The 25,518-nt window shown below is 38.3% G+C and overlaps 1 protein-coding gene across 1 annotated transcript in view; it reads left to right on the top strand.

The window, feature by feature from the left end:
- UNC5D (unc-5 netrin receptor D) overlaps nucleotides 1-20,698 on the top strand; it is a 62,746-nt gene extending 42,048 nt beyond the window's left edge. The window contains exons 9-16 of the mRNA XM_010167177.2: nucleotides 513-890; nucleotides 2,905-2,989; nucleotides 5,731-5,899; nucleotides 7,590-7,817; nucleotides 11,305-11,454; nucleotides 16,569-16,733; nucleotides 18,514-18,692; nucleotides 20,494-20,698. Coding sequence (XP_010165479.2) covers nucleotides 513-890; nucleotides 2,905-2,989; nucleotides 5,731-5,899; nucleotides 7,590-7,817; nucleotides 11,305-11,454; nucleotides 16,569-16,733; nucleotides 18,514-18,692; nucleotides 20,494-20,698 — 1,559 coding nt within the window. The remainder of the gene's footprint in view (nucleotides 1-512; nucleotides 891-2,904; nucleotides 2,990-5,730; nucleotides 5,900-7,589; nucleotides 7,818-11,304; nucleotides 11,455-16,568; nucleotides 16,734-18,513; nucleotides 18,693-20,493) is intronic.
- Nucleotides 20,699-25,518: the final 4,820 nt, after the last annotated feature.

Here is a 25,518-nt window from a genome sequence, read left to right as displayed (position 1 = left end):
AGAGTTTTCTGAGCTAAAATGCTCCTAAATTAATAACTGTGATATTTTTCCATACATTACTCTTGTCCCACTTTCTTTTTAACCCAGTTTCCCTCAGGCATGAAGCTATTGTTTTGTATAAACTCATGGAACAGGTCTGCAGGAAAATGTGTTTTCACCCAATGGGTTTTAATGGTTTTTTTGGTTTGGTTTTGTTTTGTTTTTTATTAAGAGAGAGAGAGAGAAAAGGCATACACACAAACCTGAATCCACACCAAAAAGGAAGTCCCTTCTTGGATTCATGCACTCACTCTGGAGTTGCCCGAAGTGCAGAAAACATAGTAATCAAGTGCCTGTTAGATCTATTGCATCATTTCATCTGGTTTTTAACATTACCTCATGGGATCTTGAGCTCTGAGAGTATCAGGAAGGAAGAGCAAGTCAAAAAGGAAATGGTGGAGAGATCAGGAAGAGATTTCTGGTTTAACGTCTTAATACACTAACTAACTCCCTGATCTGCTTCGTTCTACCAGGTAACTCCCTGCTTTTGAACTCAGCCATGCAGCCTGACTTGACAGTGAGCAGAACGTACAGTGGACCAATCTGCCTGCAAGATCCCATGGACAAGGAGCTAATGACAGAGTCTTCACTGTTCAACCCCCTGTCAGACATCAAAGTCAAAGTTCAGAGCTCATTCATGGTGTCCCTAGGGGTGACAGAGAGGGCTGAGTATCACGGAAAGGCACATTCTGGGACTTTTCCTCATGGGAATAATAGAGCTTTTGGTACAATACAGGCTAGAAACAAGGCTACATATATTCAGAACCTGTCTTCTATTTCAACAAGAAGTGAACTGAAGACAACTGCCTTTTTTGGACACCTGGGTGGCCGTTTAGTGGTTCCAAACACAGGTGGGTAGATTCTTTCTCATCAAAAGCATATAAAATAATTTTAGATTACATTTGCCTGATGTTTAATTTAGTTCTTTAACTAAATTAAAAATAGAAAAGGGAAAGAAAAGTAGAGGCTCCCTTAATTCAAATTCTGGGAAGTAGAGCATGTTGCCCACACAGGGGATGACTGATCAGAACAAAGCTTGGGATGAGTAGTAAAGAGGCATTATGCCTGTTTGAACTGTTATAAATTACTGCCTCTCTTGATTTCTTCAGCATGAAAGGCATATTAATCAAAGCTATCGCTTACTTGGATCCTGATCCAAAAGAAGGGCTCCCCAGGAAGGAGGTCGATATTGGATCAGCATGTTATATAATGGGGTTGTATTCAAAGCAGAATCTACAAGCATCAACATCTGACTGCGTTAACATTGTCAGACTTCATTATCTTATTGACGTCTGCAGCATGTAACAAACAGACGTCTCTGGAGAATCGCTTCCACTCTCGATGAAAACTCCAGCCTGGTTTTCATTAGCATTTACTCCTGCCTTTCTGGTTTTCTCTTTCTTTTAGCTTAATAGCTTGACAGATTTCCATAGTGGGGCACTTCAAAGTCAACTGGCATTTCAGGATTGGGATATGCACTGAAACATAGCAGCAGAGATGCTCAGCTTGCATTGTTTCAGTAGAGTTTGTTTTGTGACCTCCGAGTTACACAGGATGTATTTTAGACTTAAGAAATTGTTTGTTAAATTAGCTGAACACATACAGCACCAAATTAGAATCACATAAAGGATGATAAAATCACAGTCCTGCAGTATGTTGCACTACATCACTATGTTCGTACCATACTGAATAAAATTCCTTACGTTGGATACTTTCTTTTACAAAATGGCAAATGCAGCAGAAATAGCCAGATCCCACCATTGCTGGCTAAGAGGATATCTTTCAAACTCTGGTGATCTTTGTTCACTTTAAATTCCACTTTGTTTTCACTTGACTAATGCGTCCAGGCTTATCTCTTAATATCTACTTGAACTGAATGATTTAGAGCTGTATCCTTCATGTTTCGTAAAATGGGTACTTTAAAGATTACCATAGTGGTCTGTATTTAGCAAAGACTGATAACAGTTTATAATGCAGGAATAAAATATTTAGGGTACAATCAAGTACAACACATGAAATGTATTTATTTCTTCACAGATTGTATTTATGTTCAGGAATGAGTACTACAAACGCAGAGGCACTAAGTCAGTTAAGTCATAAATGAAGAAGTCGCTCATACTAGGCAGATGACAAGATGTGCACCACTAGAGGCATTTTGGCAAATAAGAGTGAGAGTCAACAAATGATTAAAATCTTTCATAACTGGCTTGCCTTAACCACCCTGCAGAAACTGGCAAAGACTAACTTAAAAGTTACTAAAGGCACACGTACTTTTGACTATATTTATTATTTAAAAAGAAAAAGGAAAAGAACATAGGGAATTTAAAAGAGATTGTTCTGTTTCTGCATCAGATAAAAGCCTGTCAGAGTCACAAGACAATCAGAATGACTGGGATTACAACCTGCTCTTGCTGGAAGTCTTAAGGAAACAGCTGATGGTACCTTTGGTTTCCATAAATTATTCCCTTTCGTGTAAGTGGTGAAGTAGACAAAGAAGTCTGCCTGTACCCAAGGGTGAAGAGAAGCCTTCAGCCTCATCTGGACTATGGATCCAGTGGCATTTAGTGACACAAAGCAATGGGAAGTCAACTATTTAAGAGCTCCGTTGGAGCAAGATGCTTTTAGGCATATGAGTCTATATAATTTCAGGCTCTAAGACAGTTAAATGACAATAGCTATGTGGATCATATTAATAATGTATTTTCCTTTCATCTGATAATGTCATAGTCAAAACCACTATTTCAGGGGAGCATTCTGCTCTAGTAGATGGCCTTTCTAGGACTTGGAAATCAGAGGCCAGGTGTGCATTGTTCTTAACATCCAGTGCCTTTCCCAAAGATAAGTTCTGCCTTTGTTCTTTTGTAGGAGTCAGTTTGTTGATACCACATGGAGCTATTCCTGAAGAGAGTTCATGGGAAATCTATCTTGCTGTCACTCAAAAGGAGTCCAGGTAAGAAGTATCTAAGACTAAACAAAACTTCTCAGCTCCTGCTGTCACTAAAGGTATGTAATGTTGGTGTTAAAGAAAAAAAAAATCATTAACCCCCAAGTCTTTCCCCATTTAAACCTAGAGGTACATCTAGGTACCTGATGGCAACTTCTAAAGTAGTGAGATGTTGTGTGTCCTTAAACTGTCACGTGCTACTCTGCCACACTTCTGAACGACCTCGTTGCAGCCATGGACAAAGCAATCTCTCCACTGCCCTTCCCTGGAGGATAAATGACTGCTACGTCTTTTGAGATTGTCAGATGAAAAGTGACAGGGATAATCAAATTTTATTTAATTGAAACGAGCTATTGAAAGCACTCTACAGTCCCCATTTTTGAGTTGTTGCCAGAAGTCAGCTGCTGCATCTTGTGTGCGTCTTTATTGTCCTACCTTCATATCTAGTCTTATAAATCACAGTCAGGCACTCCAAACACTGGTTTGCTTTTTTTGTTTTGGTTTGGGTTTTTTTTGCAAAAAAGTTCTTAAATAACTTCCTTAGCTTTCTCAAACTACCCTTTCATAATTTACATTCCAAACAGAGCTAAGTGAATAATCTGTAGTGTATACTTTAATTGATTAATTTAAGGATAATTTCAGGAGACATTGGTCCCCAGTGAAGAGTGGTTCACTGATTAAGCCTCATTTCAAGTGCTTGTGAGAGGGATGATTTTTAGAAGCAGTAATCAGGGGCAGGTTTGTACAGCTGGAGACAGGAGAGTCGGTTATAGTTATTTACAGCAGTTATTTCTCTTATCTACCTCACCTTAAATATACATTCAGCTAAAAGCACTGAAAAATTGGTGGGTGTATTTGAGGAGACGTGGAAAGAAGAAAATAACTGCATATACCATAAATATTTACTTACAATAACTTATAGCCAAATGATTGCTGGAATTTTCCTTTAAGAAATGAAAGACACAGAGCTGCCTATCCATTTTGAAGCCTAGAAATATTTTTCAAAACTTAGAGAAATATATTTTTTTTTCTCCTCTGACATCTAAACTGCTTTGTGAAAACTTTAATATTCCATCCCCATCTGCTGTCATATGTTTTGATAATTTTCAATGAAAAATTAAGATATGTAAAAGGAAGAAAGGGAAAAAAAAAAAACAAAACCAAAACCCAACAAACGCCAGCTGTTTTATCTACAAGATTTCTGCAGAATTGAGTTAAAATAGGTTAGTCAAAAACGATAACATTTTGCCTACTGTCTTCCTTTCTTGTGGGCAGAAGCAGCAAACCAAATCAAAGGCGATTTTTCCTTCCTTCTTCTTTAAAGTGAAATTATATAAAGTGAGACAAAAGCAAACTTCCCCCCCCCCCCCCCCCCCCCCAAAAAACCGAACTTTTTTTCTGAGACTGATGTATCTTTCACCCATCTGAACTGTGGAATAAACCAGACATTTCTAGCAGCTGCAGATTGCACTGACATGCAGGGAGCCTTTGCTTTTATTGTCCATGGGCTTCCCTGTTCCCAGGGTGGAGGAAACGGCAGCAGTTCAGGATTGGCACCTGATCTGTATGGAGGATGGCTCAGCACAGGCAGTAGGGGATGGCTGGTTGTTGCCATGCTGCTACCACAAAGCTCTAAGGGCAGTGCTGTTAGCTTGTGACATAGTGGTGGAGGTATATCAGGGCTTTTCCCCTTACTTATATCTTGGTTTTATTATTATATCTCTTAATCATATCTTAGTTGAGGTTCTTCCCCTTATTTTTATCTTGGAAACACCATTTACTTTAAGAGTGAACAACATGTCTGGTAATTTAGAATCATACAACCTAGATGAAGGATTACAGTGGAAAAACAAAGACAAAACAAATAAAAATAATTAAAAAAAAAAACCACACCAAGGTAAGATGTTTCAATTGCTACCTGCAATGTCTAAGTGAGTCTCATCTTTGTCACTGGTTCTGCACAGGTGTTTATTATAAGAGGCATGGAGAACACATTTGTGTCTGAAAGGGTGAAATTTAGGTTTTAATGAAGGAGAAGGAAAGCAGATTCTTGTCAGATACTTCATCTTTATAACTTAGCAAGCAGTTAATCTGCACAAACATAGGTAATTACGTTCAGATTAGATGAGTCCCTAGACTTGAGCTGTGCTGATGGGACCTCGGTTGACTGTAATGGAGCCCATGTGCACATACCTACTTTGCAGAGTTCTAAATTTAAGCACAGAAGTTCTGTCCCTGCTGTAAGTCACCTGCCTTGTTCATTCTGCTGAATATAAATGTGTTTTCAAACCAGGGAAATCACGCTCAATCTGGAAAAATTTATGCAACTGTGTTTTTTAAACCATAATTTTCTTTATCTTCACTACTGTGAAAATATTGTTGACAACAGTCTTTGAAAGCAGAATTAGATGGTGACACTACCAGCTGGTGCACAAAGCGTGGCTTACTTGCATAGAGCAATTTCAGTGTTGTATTTGGTTTAAGCAAATTTAAATGTATTTTAAAGGCTGGAATCCTAAACTGACCAGCCAATGATTTGAGTAGATGTGGCCTAATACTTTTGTTTCACCTCCAGCTACTGCTTCTACATGAAAATTAGCACAGTAACTGGCTTGCTTATCCTTTTCTGTAACTGAGGAATGAAGTACTTAGATTTCATCTAAAATATTTTAAAATTTGCACTTAAATTTTCACTCCTTATTAAAAAGAGCTTGACAAATGTTATTGTCTTTTCCCCCCACACAAAGCCTACAGCCAGAAGGCACAGATGTTCTTCTAGGACCAGAAGTAACTTGTGGGCCCTCAGATTTGTCTGTCAGCACTCCATTTGCCTTGACAATCCCACACTGTGCAGAAGTAAATTCAGAGCACTGGAATATTCACTTGAAAAAAAGGACACAGCAAGGAAAATGGGAGGTAAGTTTAGACTTTTGTTCCCACTTAAAAGGTTGTACTAACGACAGAAACATGATTATTCATGTTGCTTATTCATTCAGGCACAGGACAAAGATAAAGTGATAGAAACAGACATCTTAAAGATTTTTTTTAAAGGATTTTGCATTTTGTTAAGAAGTAATAGCTAAACTATCTTCAACTATTTTACCAAGGCATGCAAAAAAGGGTCAGCTTTATGATCTAGCCCATGTGGCACAAGAAAGTAATTCAGATCACTTAGTAATGGAGCCAATAGCCATTTATTTTAAAAACATTGTTTTGATAGATCCTAGCTCCAAAATACACATCAGGACAGATCATGAGATCCACACAAGGATTTATCAGGACACAAAGTATGGAACTGGTTAAAAATGTACACTTCAAGTTTAATTTTTTTTTAAATGTAGAAAGATCCTCCCAATTTAAAAATCTTGTCTCTTTGTACATGTAGTTTTAATGGGCACTCAGTGATCACCCTGTGCTCACTGAGGAGGATTTGTGTACATTAAATGAAATATTTTGCTTTTTTAGTTGAACATGTATTTTCTAATCCTGATTTACTGGGGAAATTAAGCTTTGTGCATTTGTGACATGGGCATTTGATCATTTCTGTCTGTCCACCTGCATTTTTTAAGCCTGCTGGCCACCTTCAACTGAAGCTGCTTGGCAGGCAGCAGTCTCAAACATATTAAACTTTCTGCATTATTTGGGGAGACAGCCTACTAATACTCCTCCTGAAGGGATGGCTAAAGCATAATCCAAACTGTTATTCAACGTTACAGAAACCTACACAGGATAGAAAGGTGCTGAATTTCCCAGCTATAAAGTGTTCACTGTACGTGTTACTAGAACCCAGTAATTAAACACAAATCCACAGTCAATCAGATTTTATTGCACCGCTGCTCATGGAACTCGTTAGTTCATTGCATTGTGAGGGGGGAAAAAACCTTCATGGACACTATAACTCACACTGTCCTTTTCCTCCTCTAAACCACTCTGCTGTTTGCTGCTCTCGTTTAAACCATTTCAAGTTCAGCTTAGTTTTCCTACTTTAGATGCGCTCAGTATTTAGTCAGCTCTGTCAGTGTTGGTTACAAACACCCTGGAATTAATCAGGAGTGTAACACCAGACTGTGGACTGCTCGAATACCTCATCTAATCATGCTGTAATGAAGAACTGAGCAGGAAAGGCAAAAGAGGGGGATAGGGAGTTTTTTGATGAAGGTAAACATAACTGTAATGGATGTTCTGAAAGGAAGTCAAATACCAACTATTGTTCATGGTTTGCTTATTGACTTTAATCTTCAAGGTAATTTCTTAACTTGACATTGGGAAAAAAATTAGCTAGAAAGTCAAGAGCACTTAAAAAAAGATGCTAAAAATGCTTATGCATCACCTTTGTTTTTATATGCTGTACGTACTGAATTCTGCACAATATATTGCCATAAATCCTACTGCTGACTCAGGGATAAATTGGGAGTATTTACTCATACAGGTAGCCTACCTTCTCCCCTTCCCTGAGGTCAACATGAGTAAACAGTGTGCCCTGGCTCTCAGAAATACTTTACATTCCAGTAGAATAAAAATGAGCAAATAATGTCATGACTCCTATTGTCAAGGCCTATTGATTTTATTTTTTTATTTTTTTTTAAACCTGAATTTCATTTTGCAGGAAGTGATGTCTGTGGAAGAGGAAACTACTTCTTGCTACTGCCTGTTGGATCCTTATGCCTGTCACATTCTCTTAAACAGCTTTGGAACTTATGCTCTTATTGGAGAACCGATCTCTGAGTGCGCCATTCGACAGCTGAAAGTAGCGGTTTTTGGCTGCCTGTCTTGCAATTCTCTGGATTACAATCTGAGAGTATATTGTATGGATAACACACCTTGTGCGTTTCAGGTAAATGGTTTCACTTTGTTAAGTTGGTTTTAGTTATTTTTCCATAGCACACTAACATGTCTTTATTCCTGGGGATAGTCCAGAACTCAAACGAATGAGAATAGTGTAATTTTTAATGCCACTGCTGCAGGACTTAGAATAATTCCCTTCATTTCTCTGCACTTTGGATTTACACTACAAGAGCTTTAGGACAGCCAAACTGTCTTTTCAATTTTTGCCAGGCAGATGGAAACCCACTCTGCCCACATTCTAGATGAACTAAAAATGGTGTAGCCATGGTTAACACAGCACAAAGCTCCAGCTGATAAGCAGAGTGTTAGGCTGGGCTCAGTGCCTTGGCTACTGCATGGCACAGGCAGAGCTTGTTTGTGTCTGGAGCTGAGAGCTACTCCACTACAAGCAGAAAATGTAAGTCATTATCATTTGATATATAGCATTTGTCACGCTTATTACCCTTACACTGTCATTAGTCAGTGCAGGATTTCCCCTCCTTTTTACAATTTGAGCAAGAAGAAAGAGATTGGCTCAGCATCATTTAAACAAAAGTTAAATTATAATTGTGCATTTCCCCTGTTTAAAAAAAAAACCACACCGCACAAAACAATCCCTAGGTAGCAATTAAAATTAGCATGACTTTTCTACATGGTATTCCAAGACAAAACATTGAAAATTCACTTTTTGTAGCCTTAGTAAGTTCAGAAGCTTTAACAAAATGGTTTTCTTTTGGGAACTGAAATGAAGACAGTTGTGACAGATGAATTTTTGTTTCCTTTTCCTATGTACAGAATAGAAACATGAATCTTAATGAAGCACGCACTAATGTCTATGTGCTTCTAATAAAAGCAAAGCCACTGAAAGGATTGTTGAAGACTTACAATAGCTCTGTAATTATACCTTTAGAACACTTACCCAATTCATGACCTACCAGTATTTTCCCGGATGAGTCTGCCTGAAATTCAGAGGCCCAAATTCCTTCTTGGGCATTTGTGAACACGTATCAGTAGCTGTGAGTCATACATTCAGTTAATATAAACCCATAATATCTGATGCCTGTAGCAACTCTGTACTGGCTGTGCCCTGCCTCTATCCATTTAGTATTGTGCAGGAGGTTTATAGAAATGTATAAAAACCTGTGGAACTTTTAAATACAGAGGAAAAAACCTCCCACAAAATTGTGCAAAACAACTATGAAAACGGCCCACAAGAGGGAAATGAAATTAATCTTATTCAGAGCAACCCTTTTTTTTCCCCCCTCCCACATTGCTTCATACAGCATGGTACAGTCTCTTCCAGAAATTCATTCATGCTGAATTTTAACTTCAGTATATTAAATAAAAATTTTAAAAAGTAATAATAAAAAACTCTCTTCCCATAGCAGCCTGATTTGGCTCTACCATTTTGTTTCTCAGATTATTGTGACATTCAGCAAAACAATGAAGGAGTCTGGCTTATTTTTTTTCTTAATGCACATTAAAACAAATAAGATTTCAAAGTTACTTGTTGCTTTTCTGTACAAAATTAATAGTATTAATTAAATTAGTATTAATTAGTATTAATTACCAGTTTTTGCATTCACAGAAGTTAGAACAGGGTGTTTGCACATAATGAGACAACTGCGTATTTATGAAATTATACTTCCCTTAAAAGCATGCACACCAACTTCATGATAGTGTAAATATTACATTGTAAACACGGAAAGTACAGATGTTTTTTGGCTAAAGTATTGGAGTTGGGCTTCCCAGTTTGACACTGTTAACCCTTCCCAGTGTAGTGCCATATGAGATACAAAGCGCCTTGATTTGTCACTGTGTCCCTGTGTGAAAACTTACCTTACTTTTCTGACAGATGACTTTGTCCTTTATGCAATTCCCAGTGTGTTGGGAAACTCTTGGCTATCAAAAAATAAGAGAACCAATTTCTTTGTATTTTGTATTTGGCCATAGTCCTGCTGATGCTTGTGGAATTAAGGACCACATGCATTATTAAAGGTAGAGCAGTATTTGTACAACTATGGTATTAAAAAAAAGATTCCAACACATTCAGGGAAATTCAGTTGAAAAATCAAAAAGTTTAGTCTCCCTTCTTATTTCTTCTTTCATCTAAACCCAGCCATCAGGAGTTAAATCAAATTGAATGCCTGTAAATTGGTTTATAATAGAAATCCATTATTATAGTTTCAGAAAGCTCTGGCAGTCATTATGAAGGTCACAATGACTCCAGTAGCTCTTCTAACAATAACTTTGCTACTGACAAGCACTAAACCTCTTTGCTGTATGCGGTTTTTACATAATGATGTGGATGGAAAGAAAAAAGGTAATTTTGGAAGACTGCTTGCTAGCTGATTTTTAAAAACTTCTGCAGGATTTCCTCCCTCACTAGTACTTTTACTGTAATAGTACAGGAATAAACATTGTGTAAGTACACGCAGGGCTGATTTTTTTACTATTGTGTTTTAAATTCAAATTATAGAAAATTTAGGCTGGAACAGACCTCTAGAGGGCTGTAGTCCAAATTCCTGCTCAAAGTCAGCCCTTCCAAGATTGAGCAGCGTCTTGTCCAGTAATTCTGAAAATGTCCAAGAGGGAAGAAATGAAACTGAAGCTTTTTGTCTAATGTGTGCATTTGGTGTGTTTCTTTCAGTGCTTTTTGAAATCGTGAGAGTACTTTCTCACCAAAAGTGCTCTTGGCTTAAGCTGGACTATTCACCAAGCGTTCCTTAATGTTGATCTTCCTTTTAGTCTTTTAGGTAAATATCTCGCTGAGCTTTATATGTCAAGTGTTTAAGGAATAACAGACACAACCTGTAGGAGTTTTTTATTCAAAAGCTTAATTAAAATACCAAGGATAGTTGTGTTCTTCCAGAAGAGGAGGAGGACTAAATTAGAATGATGTCACAGTTTAACCGGTTTCCATTTATCTCTGTGGAGAAAAATTGCTTTACCTGGAAATGGGCTGACAGAGTCTCGCGTCTGTCTTCATGCTGATGTGAGAGAGCCCTCTGGGTACTGAGCTGCTGGTGAACTTCTCATTTCTAATGGCGATCCTGTGGGATGCAATGAAATAGGAACAATCAAACATGAGTAACTTGCAATAAAAAAGAAAACTGGCTGGCTTCGACCTGAAACCCCAAAACTTGAAGACAGCCACTACTGCGTTGCAAAACCCTTCAAGTCTCCTTCTCAAGCACGGCACTCCTATTCTGAAGTTACGTGGGCGTTGTTGCTGAGGTAGCCAACAAGAAAACTCAGTGTCACAAGTACCACCGTTACGTACACGGAAGTAGAGCTGCCAGTGCCCAACCATCCTTTTAACTCCAGTGGTAAAATATAAATGCCAATGCTCATCATCTGGCCACGAGAGGAATACTCCAGTGCTGTACCCTGATATGCTGGTGCTGAACAAGGCACCTTTCATAAAGATGAATTTTCATTAGATTTGGTGTTTGTTCCTAATACTAAAAAAATTCTTTCCTCCTCTGCCATTGCAGGAAGTGGTTTCGGATGAAAGACTCCAAGGAGGACAATTACTAGAGGAACCAAAACTTTTGCATTTCAAAGGGAACACCTTCAGTCTTCAGATATCTGTCCTGGACATCCCTCCTTTCCTTTGGAGAATTAAACCATTTACTGCATGTCAGGTACTTGTTGATTTTATTTGTTTGCATTTTGATTCAGAGGAAGTAAGAATTTTCACTGGTATAGGCATAACCCAAATGAGACCATGGTCCCTTTTATTTTTGAAAGGTGTGGTTTTAGTCTCTTGAGTATACAACAAAAATGCATTGCCTTATGATTTTGACAAATACAGATTTCATATAGAACAGACAGAATGCTTTAAATCTTTCCTTTTACAAAAATGCAAGGTTGTACTTTCCCTCAGTTCAATTACCGCCAACGGAAGACCTATATTCTTGTTAAAATTTATCACTCATGAAGATGTTTTTGTATCTTTGTCATTCCAATTTCAATATAACTATGAATATATGACTGAAAATGACATTTAAATGTAAGCATTTAAATGTCATTAGCTGAAATTACAGCACGTAGATACTAAGAATTAGAACTGAGGAAGAGCAAATTATTTTTTCTGTAGTACATTAATTAAAGAGGCTGTTGAAGACAGGAAAGTAAAAATCAAAACAAAAGAAGAATTTCTAAGTATATTGGTTACTGGAAATTATAAGTGATGTACTGGCACATAGAGTGGGCTGGTCTTTTAAAATGCAGAACTTAATTAGACTATATAATCCCTCTTTTCCCAGAAAAAGGGGGAGAGAGACAGTAGAGAGTGTAGAGAGACAGTTATCTATCATTAAGTATTTTGGCAAAAAACATGTTTTAAATATATTGCCCTGTTCTCCAAATCATGAGTGTAATGAGCTCTGAAACTTGTAATGAAACTCTGAAACCTGATCTATATCCAAACAAATTCTTCTATCATCAAGAATATAAGGATAATTTATGCTACAACTGAAATTAAAGAAACCCTATCATTTTCAGCTTCATATGAAGAACAGCCTCCTTTTCAGCGCTTTGTTTATTCTACTCGCTTAGTTGCATTTTAAAAGACAAACCAATCGGTGCTGGGATGCCCCATCACTGTATCAAACACCTATCAAAACCAGTACCTTCCTGAGCAGTTTAAAAAAAAAAAGGGAGGGGGGGAATTTTCTCTTAATACGACAAATGGAGTTTGGTGTCACAGCATATTATAGACACAGCTCCATGCTTGGATTAATTTATTGTCTCTTGATCCCTTGTCCAATCCTGGAGAATGAATCTGCATGACAGACTAAAATTCAACCTCAAAGTGCTATTTAGAAAGAGTCTGTTTTCTGAAAACTGCTTTCTAATAACCATTTGGTAGATTTGAACTAAATACATGTAGCATTATGTTATGGCAATCTCTTCTGACTGCTTTAGAAGGCAGCTAAGACACCTTCCACAGCTGCATCATGCAGAACGTGTACTAGTTAAACGTCCAGAGTGCAAGGGAGTTTTAATTGAACTTGTCTTGCCATGATGACTGCTTGAAAAACACATTACTTGGGTGAAAAAATCCCCTAGACTTTTCTTGCAGCAAAGCAACTTCTTTAAATGGCTCTAGTAATAGAATATAAAACTGATGAGAGATGAACACTTGCACTCTTCTGTATTGGACACAGTAGAAATTACTGTTTGTGCTGTTTACCAAGACAGTCACAGAAAGACGTGAGGAGGAAGAGACCCTAAGAACCCAAAACACACTGTGGTGTGTTAAATTGGAAAAATGGCCTGCAGAAAACAATACTTACTGTGCTCTCTGCAAACCACTTTGCTGATAACCAAAGGAGGAGGGTTTGCTACTCTCACCTCCATGTTTCTTTGTAGTTAAGAATTTGGGGAGGATTATTTCTGCCTGAAAATTTCTGCAAAGTTGTTATTTCTTTGGGGCATTCTCTTCTTTGCTGGTGGTGAGTCCCTGGTGTACACAAAGTTCTGAGAGTGACTCAGATGCCTCAAAATATTTTGTGTGCAGTTCAGCATTTTTCTTAATGCTGTGTACAGCTTCTATGAATAAATATATTGCTTATGGTATATTAAACTGAGGTATTTTTGTTCTCTGTTGGCAAGTAATAAGTCTAGAGTTTCCTGTTAAAACTAAACTGCAGGGTGCCGTTAAAACAAGACATGATAGCCAACGCAAATTTCTCTACATCAATCTTCACATGTTACAAGGACCTCACTTTGCTGAATGTAATACAAGTGGCACAGTCCAAAGTAGCTATTAAATTTATTGCTGCATGATAAAAACAAAAAATAAAAAGTCAGAGAGGGAGCCATAACCCACAGAAGAAGGGTGAACTGCCATGCCTGCTTTAATTTAAGGAAGGAACAGAATGGCAGAGCTGCTGCAGATTTTGATCATAGCAGGCGCATTTCCCATTCTCTCATTAGCCACTCAGGGTTAAAAAGCAGCATGTGCAAAACCTCTGCTGACAGAATGGTCTGACAGAGGCTGATACTGAAGCCAAATACATATTTACATTTTATAATTGAGTTATAATAGTTTGGATGACTTGGACAGCTGAGAACTGTAACAATTGTTTCTAACAGAAACTGCAGAACAGCTTACACTGGCTTTGGATTTCCCTCTCAGTTAAATGTTTTGTGAAGTGTCCCAGCTCTGTTGACAGCTCTGATTTGGTTCCAGCCTCTTTATATATAAGAGAATCTATTTCTTCATGTGGAGTTTGTTCCAGTGTTTACTTGTTTTCTCTCCTATGTACCGCACTTCAAAAACAAGCTGGCTGTTCTGGTGGTTGAGAACTGAAAAGAGCCGATTGCATAATTGTCTGTTTGGTCCACCCAATGAAACCATTATCAGATAGTACAACGTGGAAAGATTTATCTTAATGATTTCTCAGATAAGCAAAGATCCTGCTTCAAGGCTTGAACAGATGAATAAACCATCATGTAGAACTGTGGCATGAAAGCAGTTAATGGCAGGTGGTACTCAGCATTTCTCTAGTCTGTGCTAAGTGTATTTGTTTGTCCTGGCCATCCTGCCAGAGCAGATGCTGAGTGCTTGGCTTCCTTCCCACCCTCTTCACAAGTAACTGGGGGAACCCTTAAAAACCAGTTGGGTGTTAGAGCAGGAAGAGGCTGTGACAAGCGTGTTAAGAAGCCAGACAGGGACCTTTGAGGGTTAAAAGCAGCTGCCTTCCTAGCATCTTGTGTCTCTTGGAGGATCCAGCGTCTGTCTAGCTATCAGGTGATTTACATTCCCTCTGTCTGCTGGGAACTTAATTATAAAGGGAGAATAAAACTGAAAGCATTTCTGGAATACTTTAAACACTCATCATTCCACCATGCTTTGCCCCCCTGTATTATGTTTCATATAATTCTTTTCAGCTGAGTGATTCTTCCACTCTGAATGAAAGCAGAGATGATTACTCTGGAAAAATCTAATTACAGTTGCTCCACTTCTAATATTTTGCTAATGTTTTCTTTATCGTGGTTGGTATCTTGCTACTGCTACTAACTCAGCATCTAAACACAGAGCTTATCGTTATCACTTAGTGCATCATTACAGGGAGCCCGAGCAGTGTATCAGCTGTGGGTACAACGATATTCTCCCTAGTTTGGTCTTGACTGTACTTTAGGGTGAGGCTGATCTTGAAGCTGGACATTCTCAGCAGTGCGCAGCTAATTCCTTCAGGGACATAGAAAAGATCACAACCAAATCCAACAACAGTTGCTTGTAGGAAGGCAAAAATGAAGAAATGGATGTTTTCTGAGCTGTAAGTTCTTAGGTGAGCTTCCATATATAAATGGATCATAAGAGTTAAGTGCATGGTTTACTTGATTTAAACAGCTAATTATGACAAGCGACTAGTTGCCAGGTCACTCAGTTATAACCATCAGTATTAAATACTGAAGGAATTATAGCTGCCTATAGGCAGCACATTTTATGTCCTTATCAGTGCCATCTATTAACCCTTTATAAAGCTCTGAAAAATGCAAGTAGAATGCATGCGCAGGTTAAATTTGCATATAGTAATTATAGTATTTTCTTTGAAGGATCAGCTTCACATACCATTAAAATCAAAATGGACAGAGTAATCTGAAAATTCATAACTATCTTCTAGAAAAACTACTGTAAATCTTTAAACTAGTTTTCTCATGTTAGAATAATTGCTCATTGAAGCTGTTTAATGCTGTCCCATAATCATATGGATGAATGCTAAGATATAATAGAGTGAAATATTCATATCAGCTTTTTTCCCCTTTTACATTATTCTCCAGATTACTAATTCGACAATATTTTCTAATATTTTGAAATTAATAGAGAACATGTTTGGTTTAATTGTTTTTAATATTTACATGTCTTCATGGCTACAGTGTAGAACACCGTAGTGAGTTTATAGCTGTTCAAATTATAGAAATTAAAAAAAAAAAAAACAAACCACGAAAAAAACAACCAAACAAACAAAAAACCATAAAGAGAGGAGACCAGTAACAGAACTTTGGTATTTAGAAAGTAATAATTTTAAAACAGAAGTTAGCTGCCCCCTATGTACTTCTCCTGTCTATTTCCGTACATTTTTAGGAACTCAAAGCAACCAGAGATGCCAGAAATCTCTGATGATTAATTGCTGCAGTTGTCTATGTAGCATTTGATGAGGGCTTTCATCCCATAAACTGTCCCTGGCTGAAGTAGAGGAGTCACTGAAAGTAGTCACAGAATATAACAGGATGAAACTAAGAAGTAAAACTGAGCCTGACCAATGCTGTGCAGTGGGCTGCACGTGACTACCCAGGCAGGTGGGTGTTTTTAAATTTGGATGGAACATCAATATAGAAAATAAGCTGTCATGCTCTCTGCTGCCTTAACTCACAGAGCAAGTACAGGTCTTGGTGGGAAGGTCCATTTTTTGGATTCTGTAGTACAAGGTGATGGCAAGGAGACACAGATTAGAGTTGTGATGCCTGCCTAGTAAGTCAAGTGCATCTTTCTTAAGTTTAATTTTAGATGAGAGTCTCTCATCATTTGCATCACTGAACGCAATCTGAGCTTTCAGTAAATGTAACATCTTAGTTATCAACTGAATGGTCACTTACTAGTTGTGTCCTACGGAGAGTGTGTAGGGACATTAGTAAAAAGGCAACTGCAGAGAAAAGCTCATGGATTTTTTCCCTATTTTGTGATTGTCACAAGTTCTCTCTCTCCCGCCTGCTCCCCGTTCCGGGGGATGCGTTTCTCTGGCAGGAAGTCCCGTTCTCTCGCGTGTGGTGCAGCAGCCAGAAGCCGCTGCACTGTGCCTTCTCCCTGGAGCGCTACACGCCCGCCACTACCCAGCTGTCCTGCAAGATCTGCGTCCGACAAGTCAAGGGCCATGAGCAAATCCTGCAGATCCAGACATCCATTCTAGAGGTAAAGTCTTCTCTCTCCTTTGTGTTTTGTTAAGCTGCTGTGTAGCATGAGACATGATCCCTTCACGTTTTTGTCCTTTCTCTCTGTAGTTTCTTACACCCCGTTCTAAACTGTAACTGTATAAAGCCTTACAGAGTCCATTTCCAGCAGAAACCAAAGCATAGAGGTTCTACAACACAAAAAATAATTTATATTTGAGTTGGTGGTAACAGTTTTCTTGCAAACAGTTTTTGAATAGTTTACAGAGCACTGAGAGTTGAAAATAGATGGGTTGTCCATACGCTGTTAGGCCACTGACCACTCACTCAGAGCATTTTTGTATCTGCAGAATGTCTTGCAAGGACTGTAGCTCTCTGCTCACAGGGGAAAGAAATCAAACATGGACTCAAGTGAGCTGGTGGCATGTCCTACAGCAATGAAAACTTCAGCTGCTTTTTTTAGATTATTATTTTTTATTAGTACTTCTGGATTAAAGATGCACTATACAGAGAACACAGCAACTAACTAAGAAAACCACAAACATCATTCTGTATGAAAACATCCTCAGAATACAGCCAAGTGTTTTCCTTGTTCTTTATTATTATTTCATGGTATCATTCTATATGTCTTAACGCAATGTTGCTGCTGCCTATCTTTTTCCTCTTTCTCTTTTTTTTTAAAGGGATCTATCTGTCCACAAGTCCCCAGAGCATGTTACAATTCTGTCTTCAAATGGGTTTGCTAGTGTGGAAGGCTTTCTCACGCCTATCTCAAAAAGTGATTGAAGAGTGAGGATAATTCAACTGTAAAATAAATATATAAATAACAACTGAATCCTTGAATTGCTCATTGCTTTATAATTCCCTGAACTAACCAGGTAGCAGTAGCTTATCTCACACGTGCAGGGTATGAAAATCTACTATTGTTCTGCATATTTAATTTAAACAGTCAGACCATGCGATATACCTACAGCACCACTATTACTGTGCATGAGTGACTTTTGGGATGTGTCATAAATGTTATATGAAGAGACTGTAGCATCATTGTTACTGAATATTTATGCTGCATTGCACTGAAACGAATAATGCATGGAAATGTGACTATTGAACAAGACTGGTATAATTTAATAGGAAAAGAATGGGCCAGATCTACAAAAGAACCTGGATTCCAAAGAGATTTTTAGTATGGAAGAACTGAGGTACTTATGGAATTTGAGTGGGGTTTTTTTAAAATAATCACAAATGAGATATTTATGTGTCCATATTTTAGGCTTCGGTAATTAAAGATTTAGAAACACAATATGCTTTTGTGCCATTCCATCTACCATCACTGCTCTATTTATTGGACTTCATATGTAACACAAAAATAAACAAAAAGAGGAAACTTGAAGGAAAATGACACTATTTTAAATGCACAAGTGCTTGTGATGTTCTAGGAGTTCTTTCACAAATAGAAAAATACCTCTTAGCTATTTAATCTTTTGTTGTCAATTCTACAAACTAGAGCTGGAATCTCAGGGCAGGTTTGACTCTTCCTGCCTCCAAAAGCTGACTTGATACAGGCTCACTGCGGGTAGATCCCTGCACGACAGGCAGCAGGAAGAGCACAGACCTGTCTGCACTGGCGGCTGCTCTCACGCTGCAGAGACTGTGCAGAGCTCCCTGGTTCCCCATTTCTGACCAGGAGTGTGTGTCAGGGCTCTCTGAGTTCCTCTTGCTGTGCTAAAGAGCCACCTACAGACCCAAGGGAGAGGGAAAGCCTAACACCCTAACCAGCTGCTTTGTGTTTATATTCTCTCTAGAATGAAAGAGAAACCATGGCTTTCTTTGCACATGATGACAGCAACTTCCCTGCACAGATGGGCCCAAAAGCGTTCAAAATCCCCCACTCTATCAGACAACGGATCTGCGCCACGTTTGACACACCCAATGCCAAAGGCAAAGACTGGCAGATGCTGGCACAAAAAAACAGCATTAACAGGTAATGGAAAGCAGTTTGAAAGGTGAACATTTGCATATGCAACGGGAATAATCTGCTGCTGTTATGGGGGTTTTTTGTTTGTTTGCTGGTACTAAAGATGTGTGCATAGCAATTACCATACTTGCTCTCAAGAACAGACTGTAGTTCCTACAATCTTTTACGTGACCAGCTACTGAAAACAGGAGCTGCTTCCTCCTCAGATACACCTGTGTGCCCTGTCCTACCTGATGTTGGCTTCTAAGGTCAGTTTCTTTCTTCTGGACTGGACTTTTTCTTTGTGCACCCCCAAGAGTGGGGTCTTGGTAAAGTACAAGACTAGAAGGAATTGGGCATGGTTGTGTACTATGAAAGCAGCGGTTTAAAAGACTTAGGAAGCTGCATGTTCTCACAAAAAAATCACATGGCCTGTTGTCTCAGCTTCCACCTACGTGATTTGTATTCCAAAATGCTTTACACATTTTTCAGGGGTTTTTTGGGGTTTTTTTGGAAAAGGCATATTTAAAAAAGAAAGTCGTGCTCTACCATTAGGAGTAATAATATTATGATTATTGAAACTGAAAGATGCTGTAAAAACTAATTACTACTTATTTTGCTTCTTCAGCTAAATTAAATTGGTGGAGGCAGTTTACTCACAAAAATACTTTCTGGTTGTGACAAACGCCATGAATATATTCCCAACAGGATAGAGGAATACTTAAATCAAGCAAATAACTTTTCATTGACTTGTTGCTTTGCATGGGAATGTCAACAAACCACATCGGAACCAAAAAAACCCCCTAATTTATAGTCTTGCAGCAGTGACAGAGTCAGAAAATTCTGCTTTTCTTATCAGTGTCTATTGTCAGGCACTTTAATCTCCCCTGGTTCCATTGCTTATGCACAGAAGAAGCTGGAGGAGATTTCTTCTTAGGAAACTGAGAGACAGTGTACAGGGAGATTACACCGACTTGTGTTGTGAAGCCCTTTAACTTCTGATTCTGTGCTGGGGACACCTGTTAAGGCCTTTGCAATATCTATTTTCATAATCAAATCTGCCCCTTTTTTACTGATGAGTAACAGTCCAAAAATGGTCAGTAGCAAATATTTAATTATCTTGGAGCTGGTTTAAAAAAAACCCAAACAGTAGCATTCGAGTCCAAATTTCCTTTCCTGTGCTGCATGTTTATGTTTCTTCCTGTATTTATAGATCTGTACCTATATGTAATACAAATGCTATAAATAACATTTGTGTTTGTGAATGGGAAGTTAATGTAATTAATCAGATGATTATGTCCAAAGCCCATAAACAGAAGGAGTTACAGGGTGTTCTGTTTAAGCTAAACACTTAGTTTTACCAAATTCTTTCCAAATATAACCCCTGCAAAGTTCTAAAAACTACATATTTAAAAAAAAAAAATAATTACAAATTAAAAGAAGTCATTTCTTCATGTAATCACAAGCATCAATTTAAGTGATACAGTTCCTCTCCCTGGCAAATACCTGCTAAGTTTACTAATGATGCTTTCCAAACTGACTTGTGTTCTAGCTTACCTAGGATGGTACTGCTGGCCAGCGTTTTGTACCTCAGAATATACAAGCCCCTTGTTCATTCTCCTTCCCCTGAACTGAGCAAGTGAAATCTGAAGAATACACCAGTGTGTGTTCTCTTGAGGGTTCCCTCCACTCAGCTTATCTGGGTCTTGCTGAAGGTCTTTTGGTTTTTAAACACATCACAGCAGAGGGCCCTTTCTCATTCATGGTAGCTACAGCAAAGGCTGTTCCTCATCCTTTTTATTTCACCTTTTCCCCCCCCTCCTTTTAGGAATCTCTCCTACTTTGCGACACAAACCAGTCCGTCTGCCGTCATTCTGGACCTCTGGGAAGCCCGACATCAACATGATGGTGACCTTGACTCCCTAGCCTGTGCCCTGGAAGAAATAGGAAGGACACACTCCAAAATCTCAGACATAACAGAAACTGAGATTGAAGAGCCTGACTTCAACTACAGCAGACAAAATGGACTTTAGCCACTTGTGTCCATTCAAGAACCGATGGCCAGCTTTGACTATGACACTAGAGATTCTCTTTGGCAGGGAGGAAATAAGGGTTTCTGCACAGTGTGTATGGAAAGACACTCATTTCCACAAAGCAGTTTTCAGTTGGAGGAGCAGAAGCAGCCCTGTTAAAAATCATCTCGGTAATAAGGAAAACACAAGCTTCTCCCTGTCCTCTCATTTAAAATTCATGTTTCATTGTCAAAAACAAAACTACACTTCTGTTATTCCTGGGGCAGGAAGGAGTGAGATACAGAGCCATAAAAGGTAAATATGATGACATAATGTATTTAGGAAACAGTAATGGTAATATAATGCCTACTGAAAATCAACAAATATGATACTGAATATTTAGAGCCACTACAGGTTAATCCGAGTTTAAAGGTTTATCCTCTTGGGGCCTTGAGTCCCCTTTTTCCTCCATTTCAAACTTACCACTCTTAAAGATTGGGTTTAAAATGTCATTTGATAGCATCATGTTGTCACTTTGTAGGAATTAGATGATCTCATAATTATTTAATTGATACCTCCTGTGTTCCAAACTTATTGCTGTTAAAAATTCCATCACTTAATGAATGTACATTTGCTGCTGAGCTTTCCTGCCTGTTCTGTCAGCAGAACAAAACCTTTCTCTGTGAAATGAGGGTGAGTGCGTGCGTGAGAGAAATTTTCTGAAGTTCTCAGCCTGCAAACTTTTACTTAGTCAAAAAAAGGTTCTTTGGGGGTGGATTTAAAGAAGCAAATAAAATGCAGGAAATTGCCAGCCCTATTTTAGCCAGTTTACTTGCTTACAATGCTACTTACATTTTTTTTTTTATTACCTAATGTTCTGGGGCTAAACTAAAAAGTAAAGGTGAAGTCAGTCAGCACAGCCTAATTTTGGTTTAGTTTGAGTGAAACAATAAACCCCACATGGTACTGGCAAAAACTGGCTTGCTTGCATTGTCCCAAATTTAACTATTATTTTTACTAATATATCCTTTAAAATGAGCCCAGGTGCTCGTTAGCTCTGGCCCTAGGCTGTCACTTTTGGTGACAGGAACACGAGCAGTATATAAACCAGGAGTGCAACCGAGAGTTTAGGAGCTTTATGGAAACACAAGAAATGGAAAACAAACATTCTGAGGGGGTTTTTACCCCCATATTTAGCCGAGAGCAGCATGAGAGGCCACAGAGTAGGTACTTAGTGTGCAAATCTATAATAATCTGAAGCTATTTCTTTACCCAGGATTCCAGTTCTGACAAGTATGATGAACAACTCTTGATATGAGATTTTGCTTGTTCTTGCTGATCTGAAATTGCAAATTTCATTGCTTTCCCAGCGCAGGAGGCTGGAATATTCTTAGACTTCCCCAAACATTTTCTGCGCTTTAGTAGTTCATGCAGCCTGACATGAGAGTTCTTGTTTGCAATGGGAAATGATAATGGCTGCAAGCATATTTAACACTGAGACAAAAATACCAGCTTATTTGGCAGCAAGCTGTCACTGTTTTCAGCAGCACATGGTTCTATCTGTGTTTGAATTATATTTCTAGTGACTTCCAGTCCTCCTCCTCAGAAACCTGTTCTTCATTGGACAAAATGTCATGAATTTTAAAAAAATAGGAAATGGCATCCACAGAAAAGCGATGGAGTTTTAGTGAGCTGTCGTTGTCTGGGAAACCAGCTACACTCACTCTCTCCAGCAGTTAATTTGTTCTCAGCTTCTCCTCAGATGCAGTTTTAATTATCAAACTAGCTTAGGTTAGCTGCCACAACAAAGACCCGAGTACTACCCTGCAGGTGCTGTAACATATTCATGTTATTTTGAAGAGCTGTATGTGTTTTCTCCTCTTGTTTTCCAAATATATACGAGCTACACGCAGCATATGGGGTCAAAAAGAGCTGCATTGGGGAGCTCTGACCTTAAAGCTTTTTCTCAGGAAATGCACAGTGTTTACTTTCAAGTCTTGGGTAGCTTTGAAAAACCTCTATGTACAGCAACTCCCAGCTCTGCCTACTGAACACTCAGTAACGCCTAGAGAGAGAGAAACCAGAAGCAGTTTAGACTGACTCCCTCCAAAGTTCACCTGAAAGGGCCTTCAGACTGAAGGGACCTGGGTTGTGCACCAAAACCCAGTGAAGCCCAGTGTCTGCGTTATGTGCTGAAAAGGAATGAATGTCACAGTTCCTTACCATGGCAGAACCATTCTGGTTTGGGCTGAGGTAAGAATTCCATTTTACCTTGCACAGTAGCGTATCGTTGTTTCCCTTTAGGTTTCATTTCCTGGTTTTTCTTCACTTTTGCTAAAGCAGCTTCTTTGTTACTGATCTTACTTTTGTGAATCTGAATCAGGAGCTCTTGACTTTCTCTAACCTATTATTGTTTTGATGGGCTTGTACTGTTCAAGTGGACTAGAAATGCCACAATACCTGTTTATTTCCCTTTCTCCCACCGAAATGCTCACTCCCTGCTCTTTGTCAGCGCCAGGGGATGGTTTTAGCAGCACTCAGCACTTTCACTGTTGGAGGCTCCTGCCAGTTCTCCCTTTCTTTAATGCACAGTCCCAGTTTTAGAGACGGAAAAATTAAAATGGTTTTTAGGTAAATGTGTCTGTTACTGTATAAATGAGGCAGCCACGTGGATGTTGTTACCATTGACAAACAGCAAAACAATACAAGTAAAAAAGTTAAATGTTTGCTTCTTATTTTCTACAGTAGAAAGCAGCTGACTTTTGTCAGCTCCCCCACAAGCCTGCTGTAAATGTGCTTTCTGATACAGTGTTCTTGGTATGATAATTTAGAATTTGTATGCAAATGCTACATAAAGAGATACATTGAACATTATTAGCAATCTGAAAATTCCAGAAGCACATTTTTAAAATCTGCGTTAAAAAGATTTTTGGACATCTGTATACAGATATATACGATTTAATTCAAAACACAGATGTAAAGGAGCATCTGAAGCAATTTAGAGGCCAGAAATTAATAATTTATTCCTTTCCTCTATTTTATAAATTATGACTTTTGAAAAATAATTTTTAAAATCTCTTCACAAACTAGAAAGTAAAAGAAATGGAATCTTACACACTTAAGATTCCATCTAGCTGCCCCGAGTCTGAGCTGGTGAAATAGCCATTTGGATTTTACATCACCAAAGAATCTGCTCTAGTCTATTTCCATCTTCGTAAGCACTTTTCCCAGATATTTCTGTGCTGTGAGTCATTTAAAACTAATAGTTGCATTTTAAAAATGACTTACAATTTTGTCACCAAAATGGTGCACTTCACAGCTCTGCCAGACTGCAGCATCGTAAAGCTAATTTACAGTTTTTACAACACCACTTTTGCAGTCTTACTAGTTTACATTAAAACCCTTTAAGCCACAAGGAAAGGAGCCCTGGCTCTGTAGATTTAAATTCAAACTTCATTTACCAGTGCAAGTCCCATAAAACCAAGATGTACTCCCGCAAAAATTTTACTGGGCTTTTTGTAATAGATTAAAAGATAGCGACACCATTCTCTTAAAGACAGGGAACTATTTTTGTTATTACTTTTCTCTCTGGCAACAGCTGGTCTCCTCCTCTCTGGGGCTGTGCTCAGCTGCTTTCAGCAGGTTAAGAGAGAAGCTTATTCAGCGTAAATCACTAAAACAGGGATCCTGTCCTAGGACTCCGTGGTATTAACATCATACTAAAGGTCCAGTCTTTTTTTCTTTTTTTTTTCCACTTGAAAGATAGTGCTATGTAAGAGTTTTAAAACAGTCAGTAACTGATCGATTCCAGATAATATTTTCAACTACAAAAAATATAGTTTATGTATACAGTGCAGCTAAAATAAGTGAGGACTGTTGTGGACTTCTGGTCATAATTTGAAATTTTATTTTTATTTTTTTTTTAATTTAAGCAAAGGGCTGCATTATTTCTTGGATGGTAATTATCTGAGTGGAAAACAGGAAATTATTTCTAAGTCCTTAACAACTGTGAATGATCTGAAGATCTGTCTTTCTAGCCTTTCTTTTACTAATTGGAATTACACCTAGGAAGTTCTCCCGCTTTTTACCCAGCAGTGGAGGTGGTTAACATTATTAACTGAGAGCCTTTTTCATGTTAAACCTGCTGAAGAGTGTTTTCTAGGGTTGTTCATTTGCGGTATATGCTTTGGTAAATTACTCCCTTGACACTATTCCTGCTTCAGAAGAGGCTGGCAGCTTTTCTGCAGCAGCGTGTAAAATGGCACGTATATCCTTTCTGGGATATATAATGATTGTCTAGTTAAAATTACTGAAAACATAAAGGATTTCTGAGAAAATATAGTAACTTAAAATACTAGGTATATAACACACAACACCTGTAGCAACAAATGAAACTCAATATGCTGGCAAAAGATCATGGATCATTTTGTAGGAACGCACAGCCTAGCTCTTCTCTCATTGCCAACCCATAGCACAAACGGTAGCAAAAATCTCCAACATGGACAAAAATACCTAAGTCACTCGTAGATTAAAGAATCACTTAGAGAATCATTTGGTAGTAACAGTGTCCGCAATGCAGAAAACAGAACTGATGTTCTACTCATCGCCACAAGTAAAAGAGAAATCTGTCAGTATCCATGTTCACTGTTCTGTCCAAAACTAAAATAAATGTCTAGGAATTTGCCAGTATATTTTTTGTATTAGAGGTGAATAGTACAGATTCTACTAGTGTTTCTTGTCTGGGGCTTGGGTGGGTAGGGGTGTATTGTAATTTTCAAGCTATTGCAAAAGCTGCTTTTAAATAAGCTGTTCGGTTGTATTGACTAACTGGTTTGTGCTTT

This window comes from Antrostomus carolinensis, unplaced genomic scaffold (genome assembly GCF_000700745.2).
Source record: "Antrostomus carolinensis isolate BGI_N321 unplaced genomic scaffold, ASM70074v2 scaffold14124, whole genome shotgun sequence".
Taxonomy (NCBI): domain Eukaryota; kingdom Metazoa; phylum Chordata; class Aves; order Caprimulgiformes; family Caprimulgidae; genus Antrostomus; species Antrostomus carolinensis.
Note: the sequence above shows the minus strand (reverse complement) of the source record. Positions and strands in the feature narration are given on the sequence as shown.